This window comes from Vicugna pacos, chromosome 27 (genome assembly GCF_048564905.1).
Source record: "Vicugna pacos chromosome 27, VicPac4, whole genome shotgun sequence".
In the NCBI taxonomy this organism is placed as follows: Eukaryota; Metazoa; Chordata; class Mammalia; order Artiodactyla; family Camelidae; genus Vicugna; species Vicugna pacos.
Window position 1 is genome coordinate 2,481,261 of NC_133013.1, and position 19,582 is coordinate 2,500,842.

Here is a 19,582-nt window from a genome sequence, read left to right on the forward strand (position 1 = left end):
TGGACATTGAGGGTATTCTGCTTAGTGAAATAAGTCAGACAAAAAGACAAATACTGCATGATCTCACTCAGACATGCAATATATAAAGCAAACACACAAAATAAATCAACAAACCTAACCAGACAAAATCACACACGTAGATACAGAGAACAGAGTAATGGTTACCAGAGGGAAAGGGGTGGGACAAGGGGAGGGTGAAATGAGTAAAGGGGACCAACCTGAAGGCGATTGTTATTACATCTGCATTTGTCCCTCAGGTGTGCATTAGCAGGATAGCAAGCCAATCAGCATGGGCACAGCACCACTGTATAAAAGGATCTGTAAGACTTTGGATCAAGATGCTAATGACAGGCTGACGGAATGCCGACAGCTCAACAGAAATCTCAATTTAAGGCAGAGCTTTCTTGACAGTGGAGCTGTCTGAAGGCTCTAACCCACACTCATAAATTGATCTGAAACGACAGGCTGTGGGTCTGGGAACACAAGGGACAGAAGCCACCTGCTACTTTCGGTCCTCTCTCCAGGCCAGGTGTTATAACCCGGTATTCTTACAACAGGACTTGGATGCGGTTTTAATTATCGCATTTACAGATGGAAACCTCTGTCACTGAGGTCGGCGGATCTGCTGTTAACTGAGAAAAGAACTTATTATTTGAGTCCAGATCTTTTCTCACATTTTCGAACACTCTCTAATCCACACGAAGCCATTTTGCTCCATTCCTGCAGGAGCAATGAATAAACACTAAGAAACAGGTCATTTGTTATTCTATAAACTGAACTGCATATTCAAGTCGAGGGCAGTCATCAGAGTATTCCTAACGTGACCTGAGTTATTTACCAAATTACATATAAGAAAATATCAAATTCTTGTACATTGAAACCTCAATATGTTCCCTACGAGAAAAAAAAAACAGCCTAGGGGGAAAAAAGTATTTTTAATGAATTGAACTGCACGCAGAAGCTACAATACAGCGGTGCCTTACACAGAGTTCTGCGGCAGGCAAGCGTGCCACGTGGAATCCTAAGGGCTGAGGTACGTGTGTGAAGGTGGGGAGACGTGGGGAACGGTCACCTGCCAACGTGTGTCAGGTGAGGCAATGGGTCTTAACTCCACATCCTCCAGATGCCTAATTAGTCGCTCACAGAGATGACAGGTATAATTTCTCCACAGAATTTGTTCTCCACCTCCCTTGTGCATCTGAATTAACTTTGTGAGGGAATCAGCTAACTAAGTATACAGTCATAGCTTCTACTTCAAGCACAGCAATTAAGAATGCCTGTTTCCTCTCCTCCTACATCTGTTCTGAGAGTGAATACATTTGAATTATTTTCTGGATATACAGTAATTGCCCGGAAACGCCAGCTCACCCGTTTGTATAGTCGGCTGCGGTTTGTAGGTGAGGACCAGCCCGGCTAACCCAAGCATAGCTGAGACAGTCATCCGACGTGCATTAAGAAAGGAAACAATGGTCTGACTTGAGTTTTCAGAGTAATGGTCCAAAAATCAGCACCCAGCTGAGCCAGTTAGATCGTGACCTGTTAGTCCGCCATGCTCCAGGGACCCCAAAATACCCCACAGCCTACCTCCAGCTCCCTCCTCCTCTGATACACACACGCACCACAAGTTCAACGTGTGTACTGTGTTCCTTCGACTTAAAACCCTGTGTCTCTTATTTTTTCTTAAAATCGGAAACCCATCAGGATGATGGATACTCCTATATGACCAATATAAATCACAGTGTCTTAATATCTGATTCTCCATACAGCCCTTCACACATTTCAAGATTTGAATTCCCCAAACCCTGGCCCAGCTGGGCAGAGCTGTCGCAGGTACACAGATCAGGACCAAGGCAGGAACACGCAGGGGCTTTTCTCAGACTTTCTCAGAGAGATCACACCTGTGGCCAAGGGTCTGTAAGCACGCATTTTATAGTTCTATGCTAACTCAATCAAGCTCATAATTTTTTCACTGAAAGATATTAAAGAGCAGCATGGTAAGACTTGCTTTAAAAAATTATACTTCAAGGCCCATTTTTGATTTATTTTGTTTTAACATATATTATCTGCAACAGAAGTAACTCCATGTTCCCACTAGGCATTTTCCATTGTCCCACCTCATCGGGAACAAGACCCTGTAACAGGCAGGGCTCCTCTCGCAGTGCCCGGCGGGGACGGCCTGGGTCACTTCAGGACTCCTGCATCAGTGCTGGGCTGCCACCTTCACCTCCGTCAAGTCCGAAGCAAAGAAGGGCCAGGAGCATCTCCTCCCGAGCTTGGACTCCTACGGGGCGTGTGGGACACCCCTGCTTGGGGGAGTGGGGATCCCTGGCCATGCGGCCAGCTTCCTCTCACACTGGAGGTCCATCATTCCACATTTGGGAATCTTAACTAAACTGGGGAATGAGCTTTGGGAAAGCCTGGAAGAGAAACCCAGCTATGCACACCTGGGCAAGGGGAACAGCATGTGAACCTCTCGGCCCGGACACAGCCGAGAGGAGGCTTCTTGGATGTTCGCCTGAATCAAATGAGCCCCTGGGTCATTTCTATGCACTAAGCATGCCTTCACAGTGTTCACTCACCTTTTAAAGCCAATTTTATTCTTCCCAATACTGATTGCATTTGGCCTAGACTCTTCAGACTACGGCCAGGGAGGGCATTTGCATTCTGTAATAATCTATTTTCTGGAGAGGGCTTCAGATTTCTCGAAACCCTGAAGGGAGAAAACTTCACTCAGGTCATTCCCCTTCCTTTTCACAATTACCTTATTGAAAGGTTTATCCTCCTCCGGCCTTCTTGAGCTCACATGACAAGCTCTGTTGCCGAGATGAATGACACCCTGTGTTACCCTGAACGGGCAAAGGACACAGCTGAAGTATTACTTAGAGTGATGGATAGTTAAAGACGGGGAACTAAATCAAACGCATCCAGAATTCAGAAGCTAGTTGAGGAAAGATAATAGCTGGGAAAACAGAGAGTATTTTTAAAACAAAATTATCAGTTTGCATCACGAAAGCTAACTGTAACATGTGGATGTGTGACTTCCACTCAATGTAAACGAGTCTGTCTGATTCTCTCTCTCGTTGCCAATAACAGTGATGAGCCATTTCATTTATTTCCTGACGGTGGATCTCTGTGGATGCAGTTGGACTTTGTACACTGGGAGATGCCAACGTAAGCAGATGTGCCTAAAGTTAGGAGTTAGGAATTGTGTCCTAGGGGGCAATTCTCAGCTGCTGACTTGCAGAAAGTACACAAAAATGTTGCTGCCATGGTTTCATGGTTCCACTGCATCACATCATCCTCAAGACGGTCTTTCAAAGGTATTATCTGAAAGATGAAAAGCTGATGCTAGAAGGAGCTCGGAGTGGAGACAACTGATCCAGCCCAGCAGGAAGGTGAGGGGGTGCAGGCTGTGAAGGAAGGACTTCACGGGGAGAAAATACTGAGGCTGGAAGAGGCAGGAATGAGCTCGGTGTGGGAGTGCGAGAGAGGTGAAGAGGACCACAGGCTGCAACGAGATAACCACCAGAGCAAGGATGCAGATGAAGAAAACCAGAGGGTGGGTGTCAGCAGAGGGGGTGACACATAAAGAGGCAGGCAGGGGCCAGAGAACAGCTTCCCTTTGTCTGAGCTGAAGGGGCTTGGACTTCATCCTAGAAGCACGTGGAGTTTTTAAGGAGGTTAAGCCAGCAAGAGCCTTAACAGGCCAGTTTTCCTCCAAAGCAGGAAAACCATCATCAGATCCTCGCAGATCTCTTCCCCTTTCCCTTCTGCTCAGACCACGAGTGTAGACGGTGTCGGTGCTCCCCCAACCCGTCCACACCCCTGGGCTCAGTTCAGAGGGAATGCTCAGTAAATATGGGCTGACTGGCCGAAGGAGGGAACGAGGAGGACGGTGAGCATGTAAACTGCTAATGAGGACAAACTACTGACAGATCCATGCACAGCCCTGCATCATGTAAATACAAGCTGATTGTGCGTCCATGGGGCGTCAGCATGGTTACAACAAATAAAATACTGCTCCATGTGGGAAAAAAAGTAGTGAGAAAAGAAAAGAAATTGGTGTATTTATAGTAAATTAACCCTTAGAGCAGAGCCCTGTTGAACCATGGAAGAAAATGGTGTCTAATTCAGCATCTTCTACCAGGAGAGCTGCCCTCGGGCAGTTACCCTGAACATCAGTGAGGTGCTGGGTTCTGCCGCTCAGGCGTCACTGAGCACTGAAATGAGACAGAAAGAGGAATCCCGGGGCCCTTCACCAGCCCCCTCCGCGGCTCCGAGGCCCCGACCGCGCGCACGGCGGAACTGTCAAGTCATGACACCAAAGCGAAGCGCCCTGCTTTGTGGTTTTATAGTTAGTTGCTCTTTAAATCTCTTTCACTCAAAAACCACAGAGCTCTTCTGACAGATGAAAATGGCTTCTGAGGACCAAATGACATGAGGCTTTGGAAGAGCTGCCTTTTCAGAAAGAAGCGTTCTTTCTTCAAATTGGGCTGCTTCATTGGGAAAATTCAATATTCTTTATGTAATGAAGGAAAAATAAAATCTCTATGTAATTGTGAATTCGGCTTGCCTGCTGCACATGAGAAAGCCTCAGTACATCCCCTGCAGGTGTCGTGCTGAGTGTGCAAGAGGGGGGCCCTGACTTGGAGTAGGCCTGCCTTGCATTTTCTATAAATAGTTCAGTGGCTAAGTGATCGAGCTATAATCAGAGAGAACCGGGTTGGAAGCCAGGCTCACCCCACTTTCTACCCATGCCCAGTTTTCCACCTCAGAGGGTGAAGGTGGCGCTGAGTGACATGGAAGGTGCTCTGCTGTGTTCCAGTACAAGCAAAGGACCAACTGGACTAAACTTACTCAGAAGGGCAACGAGCGAGTCTCATTCATCTTTGCTCTAAGGTTAAGCACAGTGTCTGACAGTTAATGAGGAAATTAACAACATTTTCTCAGTCTTCTCTTTCCACATAAATGCAGGATTGCTGCACCCTTTTCGCACTGGAGAGACTTTCTATGTAACTGTGATGGAATAACCGTGTCGACAGTTGAATTTATGAACTTTGTGCAATGGCAATTTAGATGTATCGCTCACTGAATAAATACCTTAAAGCTAGGAGGAAGTTTAAGAGTAACTGGTTCCCATCCTTCATCGTAAGGAAGAGGCAACTGAGACACAAAAAGACAGTAAGCCTGCTCCAACACTGCACAGGACATGCATCTCCCTCTGCGCGCCACACCACGATTCTGAAGTTCTATGCCTATTGGAACAGTAACTCTACATCCTGCTACAAAAAAATCGGAGACATGAGCCTCAAACTTGGAAAAACAGAGGGATGGGGTGTGAGGGTCGGCCAGCTGCAGGGCTCTGAATGAAACCGAGCCCCAGGGAGAAGAGGACACAAGCCCAAACCTAAGTGCATCCAAGACAAATGCGTCTGAGACAACAGCCGTGTTCTCTGGGCTTTACCACGAATAGGTGTGCCTTTCTCTCCTGGCCCGGAACTCCACTCTTGTCTTGGTCTTAGATCAGGATCTACCTCTACAGCTATCAACTGTCAATCCATCAAAACGACTGACAGAAAAACTAAACAGGAAATCAGCAAAGATAGAGAAGAACTCAACAAAATCATCAGACAACAGGATCCAATCCATCCAACAACAGCAGAATACACATTCTTTTCAGGCACCCCTGGAACATTCACCAAAACAAACCACATCCTGAGCCCTAAATTGCATATTAACAAATTTAAAAGAATTCCTAAACTCGTACAGAAATGTTCTCCCATCACAACGGAATCAAACTAGAAATCAGTAAAAATCAGTAACAGGCAAGAGGGAAATCTGCAAACACTGGGAAACTAAAAACACACTTCCAAATAATCCATGAGGTAAGGGGGGGGATCCCATGGGAAATAAAAAAATACACTGAACTGAATGAAAACAAAAATACAGAATACCAAACTCTGTGAGATACAGCTAAGGCAGTGCTGAGAGGGCCATTAAAGCACTAAATGCACACACTGGAAGAAACAGTCTCAAGTCAAGACTTTCCATGCTACCTCCAAGAAGCAAAGCAAAATAAACTCAAAGCAAACAGAAGAAAGCAAATGATAAAGATAAAAAGGACAATGTAATAAAATTGAAACTAGAAAAACAACAGAAAAATAGTGAAACAAAATTTGGTTCTTCCAAAAGGCCAAAGAAACCAACTTCTAGCAAGATGACAAAGAGAAAAGAAAGCTGACACATATCACCAATGTCAGAAGTGAAGCAAGAAATACTATTACAGGCCCCACCAATATTAAAAGGATTATAAGGGATGAGCAAACAGAATTTAGCAATATATGAAAAGAGTTTTTGAAAAAAAGAGCATCATTAAACATGATAACTAGGTGGGATTTATGCTAAGGATGCAAGCCTGGTTCAATATTTGAAAATCAACCAATGTAATCCACCATATTAAGTGACTAAAAAAAAAATAACAAAAAAAATTGATGAAGAAAATGTATTTGGCAAAATTCAACACTCATTCGTGATTTAAAAAAAATATACTCCCAGAAAACTAAGAATAGACAGAACTTTCTCAAGTTGGTAAAGAATATACATAAAATATCTCTAGCTAACATTACACTTGATGGTGAAAGACTGAACGCTTTCCTCTAAGATCTGGAACAAGGCAAGATGTCACTCACACTACTGCTATTCAGCATAGCACTGGAAGTCCTAGCCAGTGCAATAAGACAAGAAAAGTAACAGTTAAAGGCATATAGAAATAACATCTTATTTACAGATGACATGGGATGTATGTAGAAAACCTCAAGTAACCTATCAAAAAACAAACAAAACCTTCCTAAAGCCAGTGAGTTTAGCAGTCAGAGGACACAATATTAACTTACAAAAAGTTAATGTATTTCTGTATACCATCAATGAACAAAGGTAAAAAGAAATTTTAAAGTATTGTACCATTTACAAGCACTCCAAAACCAAGAAATACCTAGATGCAAAGCTAACAAAATATATTCAAAACTTGTATACTAAAAGCTGTAAAACACTGGACGTGAGAAATTAAAGAACTAAATAAATGGAAACACATGTAATTTTTGTGGACTGAAACAAGTAAAGATGTCAATTCTTCCCAAATTGATACAAAGATTTAACAAAGAGTTTTTGTAGATATAGAAAGATATTTTAAAATTCATATGGCAAATACAGGTTATGAATTAAAATAATTTTGAAGAATAAAAATAAAGAGGGTGAATTACCAACCCACTCCAAGCTTCCTTACATAGCCATGATAGTCAGGACTACAGGCACTGACACAGTGATAGTCACACAGACAAATGGAAGAAAACAGAGATCCCAGAAGCAGCCCACAGAAGTCAGGCCAACTAACTTCACAAACGTGCACATGTAATTCAACAGAGGAAGGACAGTCATTTCAACAAATGTTAATCAAGCCACTGGACGTTCATAAGCAAAGGGAAAAAAAAGACTTAGCTCTAAACGTCACACTTTTGATTTTACATAAAAACTGACTCAAAACTGATAATGAATTAAATGTAAAACATAAAATTATAAAACGTGTAGAGGAAAACAAAGGAGAAAATCTTCAGAAACTAGGGCTTCATGAAGAGTTCTTGGACATTACTCCAAAGTATGTTCCATAAAAAGGGTAAAAGTCAATCAACTGGACTTCATCAGTATTAAAAACTTTTCCTCTGTGAAAGATCTCGTTGAAAGGATGAAAAGATAGGTCACATACTGAGAGAAAACATTTGCAAACTACATCAGGCAAAGGAATCATATCTAGAATCTATGGAGAACTTTTAACAAAGTAGCAGAAATAAATAAAACAGAATAATCCAGTGGGAATGCAGTTTGGTGCAGCCACTGTGGAAAACAGTGTGGAGATTCTTCAAAAGACTAGGAATAGACCTACCATATAACCCAGGAATCCTGCTCCTGGGGTTGTATCCAGAAGGAACCCTACTTCAAAAAGACACCTGCACCCCAATGTTCATAGCAGCACTATTTACAATAGCCAAGACACGGAAAAAACAGTCTAAATGTCCATCAACAGACGACTGGATAAAGAAGATGTGGTATATTTATACAATGGAATACTACTCAGCCATAAAAACCAACAACATAACACCATTTGCAGCAACATGGATGTCCCTGGAGAATGTCATTCTAAGTGAAGTAAGCCAGAAAGAGGAAGAAAAATACCATATGAGATCGCTCATATGTGGAATCTAAAAAGATAAATAAGTAAATAAATAAATAAATACAGGACAGAAACAGACTCACAGATATAGAATACAAACTTGTGGTTGTCAAGGGGGTGGGGGGTAGGAAGGGACAGACTGGGATTTCAAAATTTGTAGATACTGACAGGCATATGTAGAAAAGATAAACAACATTATACTGTATAGCATAGGGAAATGTATACAAGATCTGTGGCAGCTCACAGTGAAAATAAAAACATAACAATGAATTATATGTATGTTCAGGTACAACTGAAAAATTGTGCTCTACACTGGAATTAGTCAAAACACTGTAAAATGATTATAACTCAATAAAAAAGTGTTCAAAAAAGAATAATCCAGTTTTTAAAGCAGCAACTAATACGAGGAGATATTTCAATTGGCAAATAAGCAGATAAAAAGAAGTTAATACCACTAACAATTAGGAAAATGTAAGTTAAAGACCACAGTGAGATGTCAACCTATTGAACACACATCCATTAGAGCAGCTAAAATAAAAAACAGCGACAATACCAACTGCTGGTGAAGACCCAGAGAAACTGGATCCCTCACACACTGCTGGTGGGAAAAGAAAATGGAACAGAAACCTTGGGAAGTGTTTCACAGTTTCCAAAAAAAAAAACTTGTTCAGTTTATCATTTATCCTAGGACCTACCAATCATACTTCTGGACACCTATTCCGGAGAATATAACCTTACGTCTACACAAATGCCTGCATGCAAACGCAACGCACCCCGCCACTTTGTCTGTAATAGACAAAAACTGGGAACCGTCAAGACGCTCCTCAGTAAGAGAATTAACGAACGGTGGTCCACCTATGCCATGGATGATTACTCAGCAGTAACAAAGAGTAAAGTGGGTCCAGACAACAACTTCAGTGGACCCCAAAATCATTTTGCCGAGCGAGGGAAAGCCAATCTCAAAAGGCCACTGCACGTATTTAATGTTCTCAATTATGAGAAAAATACAGACATGGAGAACAAATTAGTGGCTGGCAGGTTAGAGATTCTGGAGGAGGGAAATGGGGTGACTCTAAGGGGTAGCAAAGGGAGAAATCTTCACAGCAATGAAATAGCTCTGCTTCTGAAGTACAGTGGTCACTACCCAGATCCACATGTGAAAGGATGGCGTGCAGCCAGCAACACGCACTGCACCATTATCAACTCCTGGTCTGGTATCATCCTACTGTCATGATCTGTGAATCTGTAATTATTTAAAATAAAAACTTAAAAAGATATATCTTCACAGTGTGTTTTCTATTGCAACACTCACGTCCAATATCCGGCCTCAGCTTCTTATCATATTCTCTGAGCAGCTTGTTGAGAATAAGAGTCACATCTCTGTCCTGGGATTTGGGAGCCAAGACCCACTTTTGGTTTGATGATGAATCTTCGTATTCGTCCTCTTCCACCTTCCTGGACCTGGAATTATGGCACAAAGTGTGATATATAAGTTGTAGAAATGGCTCCAGTAAGTGTCTTCAGCACGGTCCACCCACGCATCCAATGGACTAGGTAGAAAGTCCCCAGTACCCTCAGCCCAACCAACAGGTTACCTCTAAAAGTTAAAAAAAAAAAAACTAATAAAACAAAACACAAACTAGAAAAGAATCCAATAAGAAGAATGCCACTGCTATTAAAATAGCATGGTGCTTTCATTAAATGTCACAAAATGATCCCATGTCTGTGTTAAACTACAAACATCATACTAAGTAATTCAGTGCAAGATAGCCAGCCAACCAGCAGATCATCAGCCCTCCTTGGATCCAACCCGAGAACCTCCGACGGTCAACACAGACGACTGTCAGACGGTGACTTTATCTTGCCGTCTCCAGTCCCCACCACCAAGATTTCATCTGAGCTGAAGGTAAGAACAGCTTTTGCAGAATGCACTCACTCTGAGTCTGACTCTGTGCTTCTCATGGGACTAGGGCCTTTGGTGGAGGCAGACACAGGGACATCACGAGGTGGCATGCTTGGCCAGCACTCATGGGCAGTGACAAGTAACAGTAGCTGGTTGGTGGACACGGCTGGTGACTTTACATCCTACTGCACAAAGGGATTCATCTCTTACAGAGCAGGCTAATACAGACATTAAAAATTAAAACCTTTCTAACATGTCTTCCTCACTTCCTCGCTCGGCCCCATCATAAATGGGTCCAAGTCAACGCAGAGCATCTCTGAGTCTGTCCCGTGCAGGGCTGAGCCTGACAGCCGCCTCTCTGGGCTGACACATACTGATGGCGCACTTGAAATGGAGAGGTCTTGAAATGACAAGCTGGTTCTCTGAGTGAGTGAGGCCGTCCCAACAACACAGCCGATCAGGCTTTGAAAAGAGGAGTGTCCCCTTCTATGCAAAGCAGCACTTCCAGGCGGACTGCATTTCCCAGGGCAAAAGGCTCCTCGGACACACACCCTCCTCCCAGCCTGTCAGCGTGCGAGCCTTAATGACGTTTTCCTTCACCAAGGAGAACGAAACGTAGAAACAGAAAATTGCACTGAGGTTTATTTGTCCTGAGGATAAGCTCATTTCTGTTTAGTTTCCCAAACAGGAGCCAGAATGTTAACAACATCTCAGGGCAGCTGTGCTCTGGGCCATGTTTCCTTAAGTGAATTTTTAGAATCATGAAATGAACATGAAATAAAAGAAAAAAGTAAACTTTTTAAAGTTCATTATCTTACTGTTTAAATCCTTAAATCATATATATATAATAATACAATATATAGCTACAATATGTAATGTCTAATCATATGTGTCTATCATATACTAAGTACATGAATTCTCCTATGAGTGTTAGCCAGCAGCTTGAACACAGACCACAGCAGTGTCAGCCTAGTCCTGTATGAATATACACATACGTGTGAGATTTTGATCATGAGTGCATGACGTGTGTCTTGAAGACTGGCTTCATTCAAGTTTCTTCTAGGTTGATGTTAAACTGTAATTCTATTTCTTGACTGGAAGGTTAAAATAAATCATCCATAGGAACTCTAAGTTGCCGTGGATTTTTTTTATTCACCCTGAATAATACTTACAATCAAAAGGAACTTGTGAGATCTGGGACATATTCAAGAAGTGATACGCTTCATTTCATTATTTGTCAACCTGAACTTTTACAAATAACACTATAGAATTTAAAATGTCATGGTAGAGAATTTTATTTTATCAGGAATATTGTCAGGAATACTAATTTTATCATCTTAAAAATAGGACATGGATTGCTGGGAGCCAGCCACTGCCCACAGGACCTGGCGGTTCGTCCAGAGCAACAGCACCTGGGGGCCCGCGGACAGAGAGGACAGGTCACCTGGGCAGAATCACATATAGCTGTACTCAGGACTTGTTCCAACTCGCCCACAGTGCTCTCCTCTCTCTCTCTACTGTCTCTTAATCTCTTCCCTTCCCCTTCTCCTTTTCCCTTCTTCCTGGCTTCCTTCCCCCACCCCCAGAGACAGCTCACCAGCACAAGGCTAGACCATGCTCTCCACACTGTACCTTCTATCGCCCCCCAGAGTCACATACACACAGAAGGAGCACACTAACTCCCCATCAGTCCTCTGTATACACAGCCTTAGTTTCTTTCTTTTATATATATATATATATTTTTTTTTAGTGAAGTCTTATCAGTTTACAGTGTAAACTGATAATTTACTGGTAGACAGCACAATGCGTCAGTCATACATGAACATACATACATTCATTTTCATATTCTTTTTCACCATGAGTTACTGCAAGATATTGAATATAGTTCCCTGTGCTGTGCAGCATGAACCTGTTTGAGCTACTTCAGTAACAGGTATGGTAATGAGCCTAACCCTCCCTCTAGTGGTAAAGTGGTGATGAGAGGGTTTTCCTGAAATTGCGCAAGCGTCTTCCTGAGAGGCCAGGGCAGGTGACGGGGTGGGGAGACAAAGGGACAGCGGCAGCGTCCTCTCCAGCCCGGGCCCTCTCGGGGAGGTAAAACGGCACCCGCAGCTCTGGGGCTGGGTCAGGGTGCACAGCGGGCAGAGGTGCTCCTGGCCCCTCCGTGGCCGCCACTGGGCTCCTCCCAATCCTGACCCCATGTCAGTTTGCTGCAGGACTTCAGGGATCGAAACAGAAGCTTCCCGGTGGGAGCGCAGGACCACCAGCCCTACAGAAAAGCCTCCCTTTGGGGAAAACCAAATCTCGTCTCAGGGGCTCACCGGAATGTGAACAAAACAAAACTACCTGTTCTCCTAAAATTAAAGCAGGTTATATACTATCTTTATGAGCGTTCTGTTACTAGGGTTGTTGAATCCTAAACACCATCACTGCAATTAGCTGCTTCTTGAAAACCAACTGGCATTGTACCATCATCGTTAAGCAAGGGCTCAAACCTCAGATGGTATTTTCATGTCTGACACCTTCTCTTCAACCACCAGGACAGAGACAAAATCGGAAGTATCCGTAAACATAAAAAGCAGCTCCTAAACCTCAGAAAGCAGTTAAGCATCCGCTTAAGTTGCCACCAAAGTCCAGGTGTGACTTAGTGTGTTTTACTACATAATAAGTGTCAGAATGGGGTGCATTTCTCGCCATGGAGCTGTCGAGCCATCACCACGGAGCACAGCTGTCAGAACCTTCTCCAGGGCTCTTCAACGCCAGGAAGGCATTGCAGAGTGCAAACGAGAACCCCCTCATAATTAATAAGTTTTGAAAGATGGTGCTGGACACCGGATTACTTTATGTGTCCATAAAACCTATTCAAAGAGCACACTTTCAAAGGAGAGGCATACAACAATCAAATTAGTTTTAAATTTGGATTTTCTTTCAACTGATAAGCAACGTTTATTATCAAGGCATGGAACCAACCCAGACATAGAACATATTAAAGTTGTTCTATCTGCCTCAGTAAGAGCGAAGGATGAAGAACCCCAGAGACAGCTTGTGTATCTGGGAATCCCAAGAAACCTCAGTGCTCTAAGTTGGATACCAAGACATCGTCCCACTAAGCACATAAAGTGATGAGGACAGTAAGCAGTTCCCTTCCATGAACTGCAGTCACTCCATCCAGGAGGTGGCAACAGGACATGTCAATGAGTCACAACCTGATCTAGATACGAGTTGGGACCTCAGTGTTGCCTGCTTGTCAACAGAGACACACCCAGGCAGACTCAACCTCAGAGAGCACACTTCCATTTCCCTTCCCAGCTCTCTCCTGAGACAGGAAGAAACTTCAGCTGAAGGGCCCAAGGAGTGCACTGCGTGTCTGAGAGCTACTGTGAGACTGTGGTCTGGTCTGCCTTTCTCACTCGCAACTCTTAGCCAAAACCAGTGGAGTGGTGTGGTGGGGAGGGCCAGGACCTTCTTCCTCAGGGCCTGTCAGAGGTAGGGAGTGAGAATTGGGGGGCCATTCACATGCTGTAGGATTTGTTAATGAGTCTTCCTCGTTCCTTGGTCTTTCACAAATACAAAGGAACACACAAGACGTCCTGGCATTACCTGCTGACACCCTGCAGGGCATATGGACCAAAGGAATGCTAACTCCCAGATCCAGGAAATGAAGACGTGTCAGATCAAAAGTGTCTGGCGGGGGGTAAGGGTTCCCTAAGATTCTTGGGGTGGTGATGGGGTTGGGGGAGAGGAAGGGAGCTGTTCTAATTTTCAAAGCGCAGGGCAGTCTTCAGGCTCTGGGCCAGAGATGTAGCCCCAGACAGAAGTAAAGAAACCAAACCCAGAATCTCCAGTTACATTTAGAGCAACGGGGTTTAACCCTTCTGGTCCCACTGTCCTCCCAACCTCATGAGCCATCTTCATCTCTTCCTGGACAATTTCTAAGCTCCCATTAGCTGGCTGGTGCTCTGGAAGGAAGGTGAAGAGTATTTATGCTGAGGTAATTTCTTAGAGTGACTAGGTAGAAGCCTTACTGTCCATCTCAACACTGTTGTGCAGGGCTAGGTTTGTGCAAGCCCGAGTGTGTGAAAGCGACTCATGTAGAAGGGGTGTGTGTGGGTACCGTGCATGTGTTTGCAGGACCTGGGGAGGGACATCTTCTCTGAGAAGCAGGGCTCTCAGCTGCATATCGTGCCTCACTCTGTCTGCCTCCAGCCGGGCTGCTCCTCGCCAGACTGGTTTCAACTGGGCAACTAGGAAACCGTGACTCCTGGGTCCTGGGAAATTTCAGTGATGTAAATGATACAGAATGTGGGGGGGAGGGGGGGTATGTGTGTGTGTGCGTGGGCGTGTGTGTGTCTCGGCGCGCGCCCCTGGAACACTAGGGGGAGGGGTGAAAGGTAGATAAGGCGGTAGACACCGGCTTTCCCCTGCGATAACTGGTTTTCAAAACCCCATAAAAGCACCAGACCCTAAAACCGCCAGAAGAGCCCGTTAATCTCAGACTCCCCATATTTCAGGCTGCAGAGAAGGCGGCAGCCTCCCAGCCAGGAGAGGCAAAGGGGGCCGTGTCCGGGGCCGATGGGACAGGTGTGGCGCCGGCCGCCTTCGCGGCTCGTCCCCGCCCGGCCCGGGCCCCGGCGGGCTCTGCCGCAGCCCAGCTGACGGCCGGCGGGTGCGCCGGGGACTCCGGGCCGGCCGACAGCGCCCCCCGCCGCCCTCCCGCCCGGCCCCGAGCCCCCGGGGACGTGGAGCCGGGGCGCCACTTACCGCGCGTGCAAGCCCGAGAACAGGAAGAGGAGCAGCAGCAGCTTCAGGGCCATGGTGCGGCGGGGCGCGGGGTCCCAGGCCTCGGGCCGGGCGCCGCGCCCTCCGGAGCGCGGGGCCTCGCCTCCGCCCCCTCGCTGCTCCGGGAGCCGCTGCCGCCGCCGCGGGACAGGAACTGGGTCGGGCGGCCGGCCGCGCCCTCGACGGCCGGCGGGTCTGCGCGCGGATCCCTCCGCGGGGCTCACGCGGGACGCCGGGACGCCCAGCCCCCGCGGCGCGCCGCCCCCGCACTGGCGCCGGGTCCACGCAGCCGGGTGGCGGGAGCCGGTGGGCGCGGGAGGTCCCTGGCCCGGCAGTCCGGCGACCCCGCAGCAGCCCACCCAACTGCCAGCCGCCAGCCGTCAGCCGCCGGCCGCGCACCGCGCGCCCCGGGGCCCGGGCGGGGGGCTCTGCGCGCGCTGTGTGGCCGCCGCGCGCTCCGGGGTGGGGGCGGGGAGGCGGCCGCTCCTCGGGCAGCGCCTCCGAGGCGGGTCCCGGCGGAGAGGAGTTTCCCCAGTTACACGCCTGACAATGCACGAGGCGAGAGAAGCGAGGTTTGAATGGACTCGGAGTCGGAGGCCGGGAGGGTGGGGGGGCGGGGCTCGGCGGGGGCGGGGAAGCGCGGGGATCTCGCTGGGAGCTTGAAGCGGGGTCCCAAGATTGGCACCCCATGGTCCCGAGAGGGCCCCGAGCCCCACGGGCTGCGCTCCTCCCGGCATTTCTGCACAGCGTGGCTCTTCCCCGCGCTCTCTGACCCCCCAGAGCATCTTCACCTGGGCTCCTGGGCGAAGGAGCGAGACCTTCGGCTGATAGCAGCCTCTCCATCGCACACGTCGTGCTAAATCGACTGAACCCCTTCTGGCAATGCTGAGATTCTGCGTGGAAAAGTGGCTTCTTGGGAGTATCTGGAAAAAAGCATCCCCGAGGTATACCTTTCACACAGGAAAAAGAGACCAAGGCACACCAACACACAGCAGTGGGGAAAAGAATGTTGAAGACAGGAGAGACAAAAGACCCTAGGTAAAAAAAAAAAAAAATTCTGGTTGAACTATAAAGCGCACTTCATCCAATATATCTTCAATCTCCAAAGACTGAAAGTTGCATTTATGTTTTCGTTAGTAATAATCATTGAGAAAGTTACTTTATCTTTCACTATATACGTATTACAACATCAGCATACTTTAAAATAAATCCACTAAGAAGTTGGCTTTTATATTGGGGAAAAAATAATTCTTAGCAAATATTTTCTATTTTGAACTACTGTTCACAGAATTATAAAAGGGTGGGAGAAATCTTTAACATTGTCAAACAGCTATGTTCATAAAATATATACAAGTTACCCTTGAATTGAAAATTCAGTCGAAAACTTGTAGTTTCCCCCTTATTTCTGGGTTCACCAGCATGAATGTGATCGTGAAGTAAAGCGATGTTGGTGATAAAATAAATTTATATCGTAAATGTATTTTCTTCTTTTTTCCACAGCAGGGCTGTGGCCTCCTTTGCATTGCCATCTTCCTGTCTCTACCTGTCTCTACTCGGCCTTGAGCTTGCTCCAGCTAACCCCTTCCCCACCCCACGCCCGCTCCTTCTGGCATCCTCCCCCGCATCCCGCATCTCTCCTACTCAGGTCCTGACTTTAAGAAGACTCCCCAAATTCCTGTATTGTGCCCCTTCCAACATCTTAACACATCTTCCAGCTGCAGGCGAATGTGAACCTTTATCCTATTCTGCCCTAATCTTTTTCTCTATCATGCAATGCAATTGAGCACTTTAAAAATCAGTTAGATGATGATTTATAGAAATATGTCACGCCTCAGCATAGTTCTTAAGTGTGCTGTCAGAAAACTGCATATAGAAAAACAATTCCATGCCTCAATTTTAAACACAGTAATAGCAACTTCGGTAAAATAACCATCAGACATTGATAACATATTAGGGGCCCAGGCCTAGTGCAAAGGCTTTGTATAAATGAACTCATTTTAACTCTCACATTATTATTCCCATTTCAAAGATGACGAGAACACACAGAGAAGTTAAGTCATTTCCCTAAGATCACACAGCCAGGAGGTTGAGGACTGGTAGTCAAAACCCAGGCAGCAGGCTCCAACATCTCAGCCTTAATCACTGTGCTGTACTGCTTCTCAGATGAGTCAGAGCTCAGTAAACATTTGTTGTTTGGTTCTTCGAGCAAAGTTTAAGACTCCTTGCTGTATTTTTTATTCTTTGAGCATGAGTACAAATACTTACAAGTTTATAATAGAAACAGACTGATAGTTGAATATACTGAGTATACTCAGTACACTGATAAGTATCCAGTAACTTTTGTACAATACAAACAATGGAAAAGAGAATGTGAGGCTCTTTTTACTTCCCCGTGGTGTTTATTCTTTCCCTCTCTTGCATATTTTCAATCTGCTGTTATCCTGAATGAATGTAACATAACCTTTTCTGGCCCATGGCTCCATCTATGAGGTTTAGTGGGTCAGCTAGGTAGACTTGAGCATTTTACCATAGAAAGCCCCTCTTCCCATGGTGCTGCCTGGAACAAGACTTTTTTTCTTTTTTTTTAAGCTAAATGAGTTGAGGAAGGGCAAATTCAAAGCAGGCTTTCTGGACGTAAGTGTGAAAGCAAAATGTAAGGTCAAGAATCTAGAATCTTCAAAGGAAAAGCTTTCTGGCTTTGATTTTCCTGCCTTGCCTAGCTTCACAGGCTGGGCAGGGGTGGGGGTGTAGCAGGTAGTGAGAGGGAGGGAGGGAAGGAGGGAGGGAGAGAAAAAAAAAGCTTTACAGACCATGCGCAGTGCTCACTTTTTCTTTTTTCTTTTTTTCTCCCTTTTTTTTTTTTTTTTGCCTCAGTCCGCTCCATCTTCAGCAATAGAAAAGCTGACAATTCAGTTCCACTTGGGCGCGCAGGATTTGCATCCACTCCCCAAATTTGCAGGTAAGAGGAAGTAAAAAGTAACATAGGAGGTAAGGGTTGGAGCACACGCACTTCTGTGAATATCGAGCATCCTCCAGCAATGCGTGCTGTTTGTATCAGATCAGTGTTGGCATCAAATCCAGACTCAAGGTTTCCGGGGAAGACCTGGGCAGGCTGCGCAGCGTGTGGGATGAACTACATCTGGCAGGAGGCGGGAAGGAGCCCGAGAGGGCGGAGAGACTGGCTGCCTTGGCCTGGGATCCTCTTGCGGCTCCTCCAAGAAATACCTCTCAGGATTCCTTGCCTGGCCTCACTTCACCTCCCATAGGCGCGAGAGAGCAGAGCGAGCCGTGGTGCTGAACATAACCGGACCGCTGCATCTGTTGATCTTATTCTTTCTTGCTTCTGGGTTTTCTGTTTGAGTAAAATCTCTCCCACTCTCAAAATTATTCTGAATTGTATTATGATGTTTCATGGTTTAAAAAAGGAAGGAAAAAAACCTTCCCTTCTCAACTTTAAATAATTTTATTACCAAGGGGATAATACACGTACAACAAAATGCGTTCATCTTAAAAGTGTGACAGTGAATTTTTACATATGTATATACCGTATGTATAAGAATAGCATGTGTATTTCACCCAGATTAAGGTACAGCACGTTTTCCCCAGTGCTCCCTTCTGGGCGCTGGGCTACCTTCACTGTCATCACTGTCCCTAGGTAGCCGCCTCTTCCATGTGCCATCACAACAGACTGGTTTTGCCTGCTCTTGAATCTCAGAAAGAACCATGTGGTATGTTCTGTTTAACGTCTGGTTCTCTCCCCCATCATCATAGCTTCTAGATATACCCACGTTGCCCCAGGTAGCGAACATTCATTACTTCTTATTTTACACATGGCATTTCACTGTAGGATTCGGTATAATACACAAGTTTTAGCTGAACTGAACATGGTCATACATGTCTTTTGGTGGGCGTGTGCGTGTGCGCTGATTTCGCTTGGTTGTCTCATGAAAAAGGGAGTTTGTAGGTCACAGGAAAAGCATATGTTTGGTGATAATAAACATTACTAAAGGGACTTCCAAAGTCGCTGTACCACCCATTGGCTGTGTATGAGTTGCATCCATTGCCATGAAATGTGGGCTTGTCATTCTTTTTAATTATAGCCTTTCTGAGATTTCATTCTGGTTTTAATTTTGAGCTCCTTTCAAATTCTTATCAGCCATTAAAATATCTTCTTTTATGAGGTATCGAAAGTCTTTTCCCCATTTTTAAACTAGGATGTTTGTCTTGTTTTGTTTGTAGAAGCTCTTTGTTTCCTTGACAAGACTCCTTTAACGTGTGTGTGATGAATATCTTCTCTCGGTCCATGGTTTGCCTTTACAAATACTGTCTTCTATTAAGATTATTGCTTTGTGTCCCATTTAACAAATCATTGCCTACCCAGAGGTCATAAAGATAGATAATATGTTTTCTTCTAAAAGCTTTAGAAGAAAGTTCCTTTTAGGTCTAGGTGTCATTTTCTAATTAATTTTACTAGACAATTTTATTTATGAGTCAACATTTACTTACTTCCATACCGATAGCCAATTGATCTAGCAGATTTACTTAAAACACTATCTTTTTACCACTCAATTTGTATAAATCAGGTGACCATATATAAATGCATTTTTTTCTGAGCTCTGTTCTCTTGATCTTTTTTCTATTCTTGCACTATTACCACTTGTTTAAATTACTGTAGC

General features: G+C 45.2%; 1 protein-coding gene and 1 long non-coding RNA gene across 3 annotated transcripts in view; one reads left to right on the forward strand and one right to left on the reverse strand.

Moving 5' to 3' along the window:
* The window catches only part of GABRG3 (gamma-aminobutyric acid type A receptor subunit gamma3), a 494,054-nt gene extending 479,000 nt beyond the window's left edge, over positions 1-15,054 (reverse strand). For both annotated transcript variants that reach the window (XM_072950633.1, XM_072950635.1), the window contains exons 1-2: positions 14,889-15,054; positions 9,537-9,685 (exon numbers count right to left, since the gene is read on the reverse strand). In XM_072950633.1, the coding sequence (XP_072806734.1) occupies positions 9,537-9,685; positions 14,889-14,941 (202 nt within the window). In that variant the 5' untranslated portion in view covers positions 14,942-15,054. The remainder of the gene's footprint in view (positions 1-9,536; positions 9,686-14,888) is intronic.
* Positions 15,055-15,440: 386 nt separating this feature from the next.
* LOC140689837 (uncharacterized) lies at positions 15,441-18,293 on the forward strand. The gene is made up of 4 exons (XR_012064973.1): positions 15,441-15,478; positions 15,687-15,944; positions 17,781-17,865; positions 17,965-18,293. It is a non-coding gene; the product is annotated as an uncharacterized lncRNA (long non-coding RNA).
* The last annotated feature ends 1,289 nt before the right edge of the window (positions 18,294-19,582 follow it).